Here is a 13380-nt window from a genome sequence, read left to right on the forward strand (position 1 = left end):
TTTCCTTCTCTCTTTAGACCATGGCCCTATATGGGATTTGACTGGATTTTTGCCCTTGGGTGATTTGTTTTTATCACTATATCCAAGGATGTGGATGTGCTGGCCTGTGATGTAGAAGACCTTTCCAGTGTGCAGCATGAAGCTCCCTGTGCATGAAGGAGAATGGAACTGGAAAAGAGTCACCTTAGTCACCTCGTCTTAGGCCATTACAAGAAGTCATGCCCTGGAGTGGGGGAGGGCCAGAGTGGCTCTGCCATCCTTCACTCTGAAATGTCATACTTCCTAGGTGCCATCTTAGCATAAGTAAGGTGTCTGCGCTAACCTTAGCACTCCTGTATCTGAGTTAATGAGAGGCAGGTTGGCTTAAATCTGAAGGGCTTAGGCTTTACAAGTTCATTCTTTTGTCAGCTCCTCTGCTTTGATAGAAAGGAGACTCAAGGTAGCAGACAATGGGGGAACCCCAAATGCCTCAGCAGGCAGTCACTTGCTGCCAAGCCTAGTGCAATGAGTTTGAGACCCTAATCTCACATGGTGGAAGGAGAGAACCAACTCCCACAAGTTATCTTTTGATCATAAACACACTGTGTCACATGTGTGCACAATAAATAAATATCAAAAACAAAAAAGTATGATGGCAGGCTGTAGGAGGGATGGAACTGTCTCAGATAATGACAGGGCAAGAGCTCAGGTCCTTCTGGTCCTCAGAGAGCAAAGTGCATCCTACGTATGAGACAATGGCAGCTTGGGCAACAACTGGATCAGTCTAGTAGCCATGTGGAGGATTTTCTGCATATGCAGCTAGGCTTCAGCTTTCCCCAGCCTATACCTCCAGCATCAGAGGAGGCTTCCGCTGGCTTATCCACTATCGTGACAAACACATTATTCAAAAACGGTCTCAGAATAGTCACACAGGTGTAAGAGAACTCAAGCTGGAGTTGTATCTGCTCTATTGAAGCTCGGGGAGGAAAAGTAAATGGGTCTTGGGTAATTTGTGGGCATTTCCTCCTTCTCCAAGATTGTGTCCCTGGGGAAAGTGTCTCTTAGTGTTCCTATGACAACAGTGCTGCTCTGCCCCACTCCTGTCCTTATGCAGGAACTGGGAGAAAGCCTTAATGCCCTGGTCTTCTCTCCATATTAAACCAAAAGCCTCAATAACCACCAATGCATAAAGTTCATGCCAGAGGTATTCAGGCAGATGTGCAGGCTTAGTGCTCTGGGAAACACTTCAGAACTGTGTGTATTTTTCAACTGTACATGTCATGAGCCCAGCAGTACAGAGCCCTGCCTTTCGGCCTCTACTCCCTTGATGCTTGACTGCCTACATCCTTCTCTTGTCCCAGAGGACAGAGTGTGTACTAAGGCCCCCTCCTACAGCCCCCATATGACCTTTTTCTACTCTCTCAGAGATGCCACACACACATCAAGAAAACACTATCTGTGGTCTTTAAAATGTGTCTCTGAGGGGCTGGAGAGATGTCTCTGCTGTTAAGAGTACTGGCTGCTCTTCCAGAGTCCCCAGGTTCAAGTCCCAGAACCCGTGCAGTGGCTCACAACTGTCTGTAACCTCAGTTTTCATGGGACCTGACACCCTCACAGAACGTACATTCAGGCAAAGCATCAATGCTCATAAAGTAAAATGTGTCTCTGAAGATCTGCTGTCCTGAAGCTGTGCGGTGGGGAGGGGGGGTTTGTGCATGCGTGTGTGTGTGTGTGTGTGTGTGTGTGTGTGTGTGTGTGTGTGTGTGTGCTTGTGTGTGCGTGTGTAGAGGCCTGAGGCCAATATTAGATGTCTTCCTTAACCATTCTTCATTTTATTTTTTGAGACAGAGTTTCCCACTGAGCCTAGAGCTCAACAATTTGATTAGTCTGGCTGTCCAGCAAGCCCAAGGACCTGCCTGTCTCCACCAGCTGGAATTGCAGGCATGCACAACCACACCCAGATTTCCCACTTGGGTTCTGGGGGAGGGGGAAATCAAACTCACACTCTTATGTTTGCATAGCAAATACTTTACCAACTGAGCCAGCCCTCTTCTGTTCATCTTTGGATCCTACTGAGTAACTAGAATAGTATGCTTTTCCAGGAATTAAAAAAAATATTCATGTGGTAATTTCTATGAGCCCCACATTATGTAAAGGCTTTCTATTGACCCACCCACCCATGCTACAAAAACCCTAGGGTAAGCACCCCAGAGCCAAGTCACTGTGTGCTTTGTTAAGACCATGTAACTCTAAACAACAAAGATGGGATGGAAACCCAGTCAGCCAGGTTCCCAAGCCCTTGTTTCTAGACCACTCTGGGTGCCTGGCTGGACCACTCTGGATGTCTGGCTGGGCCACTCTGGATGTCTGGCTGGGCCACTCTGGGTGTCTGGCTGGGCCACTCTGGGTGCCCAGCTGGACCACTCTGGATGTCTGGCTGAGCCACTCTGGATGTCTGGCTGGACCACTCTGGGTGCCCAGCTGGATGCACACCAAGCTAAATGGGACAAAGCTTTAGAGTCTTCGTGGTTTTGTCACCTCATCATCACAGTAGATGTGTGAGCTGAGCAGAGGTGCCTCATCCCAATTACAGAGGAAGGAAGAAGCCAGTGCAGGGGTTTCCCTGGCTGACAACTGACAGAGGCTAAAGCAGAACTCATGTCCTGTGTTCTTCCCATTACAACTAAATTACTATCAGAGAACCTGGGCATGCAAACTGGGCCAAGAGTTCTAGATAACCCTGTAAAAATCACTGCTTAGAAAATATAAACCGCATAAATTAAAGATCCCCAAAATAAAGAGTCACCAGTTTTACTCCATTTCTAAAGTAAAAATCATTTTAAATACAAATATATAGGCATGCTTTTCCACCAAATATTATCACATTTGATTTGACAACAGACAGAATCTGGAATTTCACTGGGGTGAGGAAATAAGTAGATATTTTTTTTAAATCTCAAAACCACAGCTTGTTCTCAAGAGAAATGCTGTCACAGAAATAAAAACTCTAGAAAGCTGGGGACACATCTCAACTCAAAGGGAGAGCCCTGGATAGAGACCGCAAGGCCCTGGGCTTGATCCCCAACACAAGAAAAAAAAAAACTGATAGGAAATTGTAATCTACGAGTCACAACCTCTATCAATAATATATAAACTCACTTTCAAAAAGTATAAGGGAGTCATGATTTGGGTAAAACTATCTAAAGCGACATAAAACACTTCCTTTTGCCTCTCTCGCTGTGTAATGATCTTCAGGGGACCAAATGGCCTTTACAGATGAAAAAATGTTACGGTAGCATAGACTAGCGTCTACCCTTTCCTCTCAAGTGCATGACGCATTTGGAGAACACACACCTTTGACTGTAACAGCTATGATCACTGGGGCAAGAAAAATAGATGAGAGAAGTTTAAAGAAAGTAGTTAAAGCACTCTTCCACGTGGATACTGTGTATGACAAAGTATCAGCTGAAACGGTGACTGCCAACTGTCCAAATAAGAGGAGCTGCAACTACAAGTAGAAGAGCTCCAGGAGATGGCTTCAGAAAGGCAATCATCCACCTAGACACACAGGAGTAGACCAGATGGGGAATCGATACACCCATCTCACACGGGGAGCGAGGAAAGGAGCAAGCAAGGAGAGAGTCAAACAGCAAAGGAGGGAGGGCATAGAAGAAAAAGGGGGGAGGGAGGGAAAGAAGAAGGGAGGGGAGGAGGGAGACATAAGCTAAGTCAGCATTCTCTCAGAATATTCAGAACGTGAAGTCTAGATGATGCGTGCAAGAAGGAGTCGGGGATCGAGGGATAAACACAAAGACAGGTAAAACAGATAAACACAAAGCCACCATCAGTTAGGAGTCACAATATGCACCACCATACCTGAGGGTTGGCCCCAAGTGTCACGTCAGAAGGCCCTGCAGCCGGCTCACCTTGCACGGAGAGGAAGGCAGATCTAACCACATTGCTGTTCTGCAGGCTACACTGCACAAGTCCCGAGTCGCCAGGCTGCACGCCTCGGATGACCATCTCGGAAATGAAGCTGTCACTCCCGTTGTAATTGATGGAGGTGAAACGCTCATTGGTGATGATGGTTTCCTGGGACGTGATACTCAGCACCACAACGCCTTTGAGGGACCACATGATAAGCTTCCAGCCGTGGGTCACGGTGCAGTTGAAGCGAGCGTCTGAGCCCTGCAGGACTGTTACATTCTGTGGACCTTCTATGATCTCATAACTGGATCCAGAAGCTAGAAGGCAACCAGGTTTTCAGGGCAGTAAATTAATTAGCTGACATAAGCCAATGACATCATTTAACCCTTGTTTGCCAGTGGTCATGCTCCTAGCATCCATGTGAAGGCTCATCCTCTCTGCCTTATTGGTCCTGAGGCCTGGGACCAGGACTGCTGTAGATAGATACATGGCCAATACATATGTGTTTCTCTTATTGATTGATGAATAAAACACTGTTGCCCAATAAGGCAGGAAGACAGGCAGGACTAGGAGACAAGGAGAATTCTGGGAAAGGTAGGCAGAAACAGACGCCATGTGGAAGGGGAAGAGAGGACGCACCAGGTGTTCTCTGGTAAGCAAAGACCATGTGGAAATATATAGATTGATAGGAATAGGTGAATAATTAAGACAGAGCTAGACAATAAGAAGCCCAAGCCACTGGCCAACAGTTTCATAACTAATATAGCATCCGTGTGTTCATTTGGGGCTGAAGGGCAGCGGGACCAGATGGGACAAAGAGCCTCTCGCAAAAGATAGGGGCCCCGATTCTCCTCCATAGCCTCCAAAGAGGACTCGTCCTGTCCACAGGACACTCAGGACTTACTGCCACAGCAGTAGAACTGGAACCCAAGATCAGGCCTTGCCACCCTGAATTTTGGACTCTTCCCTGGCTCCTGTGACTCAGGAGACCACTGAAACAACATATGCCCTGGCTTCTCTTCACTGCAGCCCATCAGTCAGGATGAGTTACCTTAGTGTTGTATGATCACTGTAGGTCAATATGCTAGCCCCCCATGTATGGGGGACAGGGCAAATGACGGCAGTTCTCCTCACCTTGAAAGGCAGATGTGAGGAGGTCCCTAAAGGAAACTGATTAGAGCCCTGAACATTCCTGGGGCATGAGCCATACAGTGGCAGATAGTCAAACATTAGCACCTCATGATCACCCAGAATGAATTGTGGGGCAGAGCTTCCTTGTTCAGGAACTCACAGATGGAGAGAAGGATTTCACACACACCAGGACCAGCAGAGGGAAGAGTGCCAGGGAAGATAAGGCCAGGAGAGACCAGCTGGCCTAGAAGAGGCAGAGTTAGGAGAAGGCAAGAAGGCACCTGAACTAATTCAAAGGTTGAGTACACACCACCTCTCCCAGGGTATGACAGAGAAGAAAGAAAATGTGTTCCTCACGCCTATTACAGAGTGGATCTTCCCTGTGGCCACTGGGCCAACTCCTACTGATCCACTCCCATCTTGACCATCAGCTAAAAAACAAACCAAAGGTCCCAAGAGAAAAACTAGAAATGACTCTGTATTTGTTTGCTTTCTATTGCTGTGATAAAACACTGACCAAAAGCAACTTGGAAGTGTTTGTTTCAATTTGCATATCTTGGGTCACAGTCCATTAATGGAAGCCAAAGCAAGAGCTGGAGGCAGGGACTGATGCAGAGGCTGTGGAGGAACAGTTTACTGGCTTACTCTCCATGGCTTGCTCAGCCTGCTTTCTTATACCCAGAGGTTGCACTGCCCACAGTAAGCTGGGTCTTCCCACATCAATTATTAATCAAGAAAATGCCCTACAGACTTGTCTATGGGCCAATCAATGAGGCATTTTCTCAATTGAGGTTCCCTCTTTCCAGTTGACTCTGGCTAGCATCAAGGAGACAAAAATCAACCAGGACAGGACAAAAATCAAGGAAGCTACAGACATTCGCTCAACTCTAGCCATGAACCTGGAGTCGCACTGAAGAAAACGACTAACATACATGCCATAGGAAAGAGGAAATCCCAACCCCCATTCATTTTCTGCCCCAGTGTAAGAGGATGAACGGTGACCACACACAGAGCCTCGAAGGCCAAAGGGAAAGGATAGGTGAGAGCCACAGAACCTGCAAGGTTAGAGTGTAGTGTGAGTGCATGCCACCTCATTTTGCTCCAAACACAATCTGTAAAGATGATACCCACTGCCCCAGGGAATGAGGAACCACATAACACTCACAGACCATGCAGATCCATCCTTACACTGCACCTGAACAGGTAGGGGTAAAGCCAGAGGAACCTAGGCCATGCAGAGATTCTTTTGAGTTCGATGCTACCTGTTTTTGGTGCTGTTGTTTTTTGGTTTTGGTGTTAGTTTGTTTTTTGAGACAGGATCTCATGTCTCCCAAGCTGTACTTAAATTTGTGATATAACCAAAGATGACCTTAAACTTCTGATCCTCCTGCCACCAGCTTCTGAGTACTAGAATTACAAGCATGAGCCACCACATCTGGGGCCATGTGACCTTTCAATGAAATAGGTGATAAAGAGCCTTAAGTACAGTTCCCTGACAAGGGCAGCAGCCTCTGGATCCACCAACTGCGCTCAGCTGAACCTGTGAAAAGGAGCAGGCAGCCACAGTGCCCTTCCTCAGTGATTCATCAGTGTTGAGGCCATGGGTGACCTTGCCCACATAAAGCAAACATGAGAAAGCCCTTGCAGATACACCTCTACTCAGCCACACACTTCTGCTCTCACCTTCCTCTCCTCTAGTCTCTCTTTTCCTAGAGAGCAAAGCTAGATAATGGAATGGGATGCTGAGAAAACTCAGGGTGTCCCCCACCTGAAAGTTTTCTGTAGGTGTCACTCAACAAACCTGGGGTGTCTGCTGTCTGCAAGATTCCTTGAGGAGTTTCTTTTCCTTAAGATTTGTAGGACCCACACTCTTCAGCTGGCAGAGGTGGGCTTCTCTCATGCCCTACAGAGTGTGTCTGTAACTGCCCTGCCACCCCTGAACTTAAGCAGGGCCCCTTTTCTTCCCACTCCCTATCCTGACATTAGGATTTGGGTTTAACCCCTAGAACCCACATAGAAAAGCTGGGCATAGTGGTGGTGCATGTTTGTAGTTCCTACATTGAGGAGGTAGAGACAGGAGATTTCCCTGGGGCTCACTGGCCAAAGCAGCAAGTTCCAGGTAAAAGTGAGACACTTTGTCTGTAGAAAACAAGATGGATAACATCCTGAAGAATGACACCCCAGCATGACCTCTGACCTCCACATGCATGCACACACATGCACACCACACAAACACATGCAATGGAAACAATCTCTTAGACATAAAAGACTGCACAGTCTATAACAACCACCTCTCCATTTTCCAGCGTGGCTCCCTTCACACTCTGTCCTCAGTTCACAGCTGCAGATCCCCACACTGCCTCTTTCTTACTCGTAGTGAATGGGAAAGCCGGCTAGACAGGCGGCTAAAGCTGGAAAGAAACAATGTATGGAGAGTAGGGACCAGAAAGAATTGCCTTGGTGATAGGCCTTCAGAAGGAGAGAGAATCAACCATATTATAGGCTGGGGCCCACTGAGGAAGAGTAGAATCAGAAAGAGGGGATCCTGAAAGGAGTCCCAGGCAGGTCTGAACTGTCTGCTGAGCTTCTGGGATGGAGACAGAAAAAGCGAATCACTTCTGGGCCACTTGCTGCACTAAAAACATCCCTGCACCTGTAACCAAGAGAAGTATCATAAAACAGGTACCTGTTTGTATATAACGTCCCCACCCTACCTCCACACTCCAGACATCTGAGAGGCCCATCACTTTGGGTAGACCAGATAGCCCTTCAAACTCATTCCCACAGCAACTTTCTCTGTCTTCAGTTTGTCCCAACTCTACCCTTGGGCCACTGAACCTTCTTAAAATACCAAATTTATCGTCTTTCTGGTCCAGGGCCTTTGCGCATGAACAGCTTGGAATCCAGTCTCACTTGCTCCTGGGTTCCTGGTCAGGTCATATGCCCTGGGGTCACCCTTCCAGACCATTCTGTTTATGTTAAACTGTTCTACCATGGGCTCTCCACTGAGAAGTTTCTTCAAAGCAATTGCCACAATGGTTGGCTTCTTTTTTTTTTTTTTCTTTGCTTTATTTTTGTCTTGTTCTCACTCAATGCTTGTTTGTCTTTCTTACTAGGCTCTAAGCTCTGGTGCCTATGCCTCAACTGTGTGACAGATAACAGGGGTTCAGTGAATATTTGCTGAGCAAATAAATGAGGTAACCAAGATCTATGTAAGTCATGAGATTATGGGCAAGGTAGGGAGGAGAAAGAAGGGGATGCTAGAAGAGAGGAATGGAAAAGAGAGAGAGGGGAGGGGAGGGGAGGGGAGGGGAGGAGAGGGGAAAAAGACTTGGAAGAGCTCCGTGGGCATGTAGAGCTAAATCTATGAGTGAAGATGATCCAACTAGCCACAAGACTTTCCTGGATGAAATATCTAAAGGATTCAGTATCATTATAAATTCTCCCTGGGAAATCTAAAACTAGCCCATAATACTCTGCCCTCCTGATACAGTCATCTTCAAAATTCAAACATGATCCATCTTGACTCAGACCAGTACTTAAGGCTCAACATTCATAAATATCTATAAATATATATATAATGATTATATATATCTATAAATATATATATAATATATATAAATATATATATATATTCAAAGTGCCGCTAAAGTGTGGATTAAGGGTGGCCCATTAGCCCCAGGCTAAGTCTTAAACTGTTCCCAGACCTAATTTTCCTCTCCACTCTACTGAGCAGTGTCCAGCAGGTCCCTGCAGGCTGCTTCTCACTGTATGCTGTTAGACCTTTGCCTCTGGACTCCTCAGCCAGGTGCTCCTAGGCTTCCCACGCAAATACACCCCCAAGTGGGACTTCACAAACTGCCTCCTACTTCACTTCACTCTGCTTTACTCCCGTTAACACTGTCACAGCCAGGCTTCTAAAGCTCGGTGTCTATCCATCCAGAATGGAGCGCACGAGCTTCTGAACGTGGCCACCCACATGGTTGGTAGAACTGTGGGCACATGGGGAGAGGAGGAACAGACAGACAGAGCTGTTCATTGGGTGTTCTTGTCTTCAGGGTAATGACAAGGATGACTTGGTTTGTGACAAGTTGTCCAGGGTACCTTGGCCTGCAAGTGTCCCTGCATTGCTTTTTCTCTGCTATTACAGCAAGCCTTCACGTTGCCATAATAGGAGAAACAGAGAAATTGAGAAGCCAGGCCCCAGAAGCAGTGAACAAGGAATCGAGAGACCTAACTAACCCAACAGACTCCCAACAACTGTGAGACCTTCAGAGTCAGCCCAGCCCACTCCACAGGGGCCCTGGATCCTCAGGAATCTACCCCAGCTGATGCCCTGAAGGACTTCTGTTGGCAAGGCTGTGGTGAGAGAAGAAATGCCACATTATTAGGCTTTGGGATCACACCACAGACGTCACGAAAGTCAAGTAGACAGACAGGAGACACCTGAGCCAGCCTTTCCTTGAAAGATACAAAGAGATTGAAGAGGGGAGAAGCAAATGGAAAAGACATCTCAAAAAGTGAAACCAGTCAAGTGACAACCTCAGGTACCCAATGGGTAAGGGAAAGTCCTAGTGGGGGCCATGTGGGGTCAGAGGCAGTAAGGGAACCTTCTTGAGGTAGAGTTACAATAACAGGAATAAGAGATCCTGAAGGGGTGGCTGTGAGACAAAGATGCAGGGGAGGACCTGAGGAGAACCACCTGGAGGGAGTGCCTGAGGAGGACCACCTGGAGGAAGTGCCTGAGAACCACCTGGAGGGAGTGCCTGAGGAGGACCACCTGGAGGGATTGTCTGAGGAAGACCATCTGGAGGGGAGGGAGTGCCTGAGGAGGACCACCTGGAGGGGAGGGTGTACCTGAGGAGGACCACCTGGAGGGAGTGCCTGAGGAGGACCACCTGAAGGAAGTGTCTGAGGAGGACCACCTGGAGGGATTGTCTGAGGAGGACCATCTGGAGGGGAGGGTGTACCTGAGGAGAAACACCTGGAGGGGAGGGTGTGCCTGAGGAGGACCACCTGGAGGGAGTGTCTGAGGAGGACCACCTGAAGGAAGTGTCTGAGGAGGACCACCTGGAGGGAGTGTCTGAGGAGGACCACCTGAAGGAAGTGTCTGAGGAGGACCACCTGGAGAGATTGTCTGAAGAGGACCATCTGGAGGGGAGCGAGTGCCTGAGGAAGACCACCTGGAGGGGAGGGAGTGCCTGAGGAGGACCACCTGGAGGGAGTGTCTGAGGAGGACCACCTGGAGGGAGTGTCTGAGGAGGACCACCTGGAAGGGAGGGAGTAACTGAGGAGAACCACCTGTACCCTACCCTGCTGTATCTCCTGCTCACCCTTCCTCCCTCCCGCCCTGCTCTTGAAGTCTGTAAACAGTCCACCCACCCACTGCATCTACCTGTCAGCCCAGCCAGGATGACCAGCACAGCCAGGACACCTCTCCAGCTTCCCTCCATCTCAGCATGATCTTCCTTACCTGAAAGATGAAGAAGGAGCAGTGATGTTAGAGCCAAAAGGATCCACCGCACCGCACAAACACTTTGGACACCTCTGGAGCGCCACCTTCTAGGCAGGCAGTGTTCCCTCAGAAGATGCGTTTGGGCCTCATCGCAGAACCACGGGTGGGAAACTGGGCCTGGCCCCATCGCTGTGTTCACACAGACCTCCAAGAACTCTGGTGCAGCTCACCTTAGAGAAGCCCTGAAGCACACAACCTGACCTTAAGTCCAGGTATAGCTGACAAGACTCCAACAGGACAGCCTGACTCTGAGTTGCTGACCAAAAGGTACAGCGTGGTTGCCTGCTCTTCACTTCCACCTCCAAGGCAAACCCCTGTCCATCATGAGCTCACAACCTCATGCAGGAAGGTGGGACGCAGTGAAGAGGTGATTGTAGAGGCGATTAGAAGGCTGTGAGGCATGGGAAGATAAGTTGAAGCAGGAGGGTATAGCACAGGTGTTAGCCATCACTTGGATCAGGCGGTCATGGACAGGCTTCTGGTAGCAACCATGGGCACGTTAGCAGAAGAGCAGAGGAAATGGCAGGTGCAAAGGGCCTGGGGTGGAACCATTCCGGGTGACCGAGTGAGGGGTGAGTGGTAAGGGTAGGGCTGAGGCAGATGCAGTGAGCTCTGTGGGCCGTTTGGCAGCACAAGAGGTTCCCCTTGGGTCCACCCTCCTTCCGACCCCTGCTTCTTTGATGACCTCATGTTCACCCCATCTTTCAGTTTTTCCTATTGTTTTCCTTCCTCCCACCACGGCGGTCCCACTGGAGAGCTTGGCACTGATTGGCTGCACACAGAATCGCCTTAAGCCATCTGCAAAAGCATCGCTCCTGCCCTGGGACAGGGCCTGTTTCCCGAATTCTTTTCAGCACTCACTTGCACAGCAGAGACACGGGAAGCTTCCATTGTGGCCTCCACAGACACCACAGCCTGCTGACACCTGGTCCCTCTAAACTGAGCAGGTGCTGAGTCTGGTGGTGGGATTTTACAACACACCTGTCCAGTCCTCTGCTCTCCTAACTCTGCTGGGAAAAACCACAGCCAGCACAGAGCCCAAACCGGCAGAGGAAATGACTCCCACCTCTCAGGCTGTGCATATCCCAGGAAACGAGAGGGAGAGTTTCCATTCCAGGGCAGCAAAGATGCTGAGGCCTGTGACTCAGCCTTTATACTCACCCCCAGGTACCCCAGCTCAGGAAAAGGGATCAGGGTGGGCTTTTACCCCTTTGTCTCTCCGATGTCTCTCAAACCTCAGCACGTGCACTGAGGTTTAACTACCCACATTCCTACATTACTTAGGGTTAAAACACCTCCGCTAAGGTTCTATCCCACTCTGCTCTGCGCCTGAAGCACTGGGCAGAACTAGAGAATGTCCCTCCTCCCCTCCTCCACAGGGGTCACCTGGCAGTCACACTGCTGCTGAAGCCACAAGACTGAGCCCTGAGCCCAGATCCATTCTTACCAAGTGGGGAATGAATCGTTTGCTAATTTTCAAGGTCAATTAACACAAGTTCGAAAGGAAATTGCTCTATCAGTCACCTGGAATGCCTGGCCCACAGAACAGAGGGGGGAACTGAGCTGCCCAGTTCTGGACACTGCACGTTTGTTGTTGGTTTTGTTTTGGATGGTTGGTTTTTGTTTTGTTTTGCTTGTTTTAGGGATAGGGTCTTGTGTGGCCCAGCCTGGACTCAAAGACACTACGGGTCAAAGGATGTTCTCCAGCTCCTGACACTCCTACCTCCACTTCCCAAGTGCTGAGATTACAGGTGTGTGCCACTATTCCCAGCCTGAAAGCTGCACGCTTTACTGAAAGCCACTGATCATTACCGAAACTGCAGTGAGGGACGAGCAAAGGTCATGAGGAAATGCTCCAACCACTGATTAATAAGGTGGGTCAGCTACAGAATAAAGGCACTTTCTTCGACCCAGGAAGTACTCGGGAGCATCCTCCCTGCCAGGGTCACTCTGCCTGCCCTGTAGCTGTCCCAGGCCAGCAGCAGAATCCAGGAGCCAACAGGGAGATCACTACAACAGGAAGTGATGCAGACCGACGCAGCATTTGAGAGTGTGTGCAGCCAGTGACATCATCAAAACTGAGCATTAGAGGATAGCCAACGTGACTTGTGTGATTTAATTAAATATGAACTTAACACAGAAATCTTTAGCTAACACCTCTGTGGGAGGAGGGTGGGTACCCAAATGTTGTGGAATATTATTTTAAGATGTGTTACATTGGCTTATGATGTAGGACATTGCTTTTTAACATATGATGCAAACATGCGTTGCGTTTGTTTAACTCTGTGAGGCTGTGTTACTTTGCCTATCTAGAACACCTGGTTGGTCTCATAAAGAGCTTAGCAGCCAATAGCTAGGCAGGAGAGGAAGAGACGGGGCTGCCAGGAAGAGAGAATAAGAACAAGAAAAGAGGAAGGTATGTAGTAAGAAGTAAGAACAGTATAAAGAATAAAGGAAGGTAAAAGTCCAGAGCAAAAGGTAGACAGGCTAACTTAAGAAAAGCAGTCTAGAAACAAGCCAAGCTAAGGCTGGGCATTCATAAGTAAGAATAAGTCTCTGTGTATATTATTTTGGAGCTAGGTGGCAGACTCCCAAAGAGCAAAGAGAGGGGAAAAAAAACTACACCCAAACCTGAGACTCAAGTTCTCATTCATTTTGCTGAATGCTTCAAATGGCCTACTGTTAGTTGAAAAAAAAAAATCCTGCCATCTCTTCAAAAACATCTTACTAAAATTTGTTAACATCCTACCCTCTCCTCACTGGCCTGACAAGGGGGAAAACAAAACACTCAGAAAACCTGACAGGTCTCCCCAGTAACTTGAAAGAAA

General features: G+C 48.4%; 1 protein-coding gene across 1 annotated transcript in view; it reads right to left on the reverse strand.

Annotated features, from left to right (window-relative positions):
• The window catches only part of Igsf5 (immunoglobulin superfamily member 5), a 40873-nt gene extending 30383 nt beyond the window's left edge, over positions 1 to 10490 (reverse strand). Inside the window, exons 1-2 of the mRNA XM_035443551.1 lie at positions 10433 to 10490; positions 3906 to 4223 (exon numbers count right to left, since the gene is read on the reverse strand). Of these exons, the coding sequence (XP_035299442.1) occupies positions 3906 to 4223; positions 10433 to 10490 (376 nt within the window). The remainder of the gene's footprint in view (positions 1 to 3905; positions 4224 to 10432) is intronic.
• Positions 10491 to 13380: the final 2890 nt, after the last annotated feature.

The sequence above is a fragment of the Cricetulus griseus genome, chromosome 4, assembly GCF_003668045.3.
Source record: "Cricetulus griseus strain 17A/GY chromosome 4, alternate assembly CriGri-PICRH-1.0, whole genome shotgun sequence".
NCBI classification, from domain to species: Eukaryota; Metazoa; Chordata; class Mammalia; order Rodentia; family Cricetidae; genus Cricetulus; species Cricetulus griseus.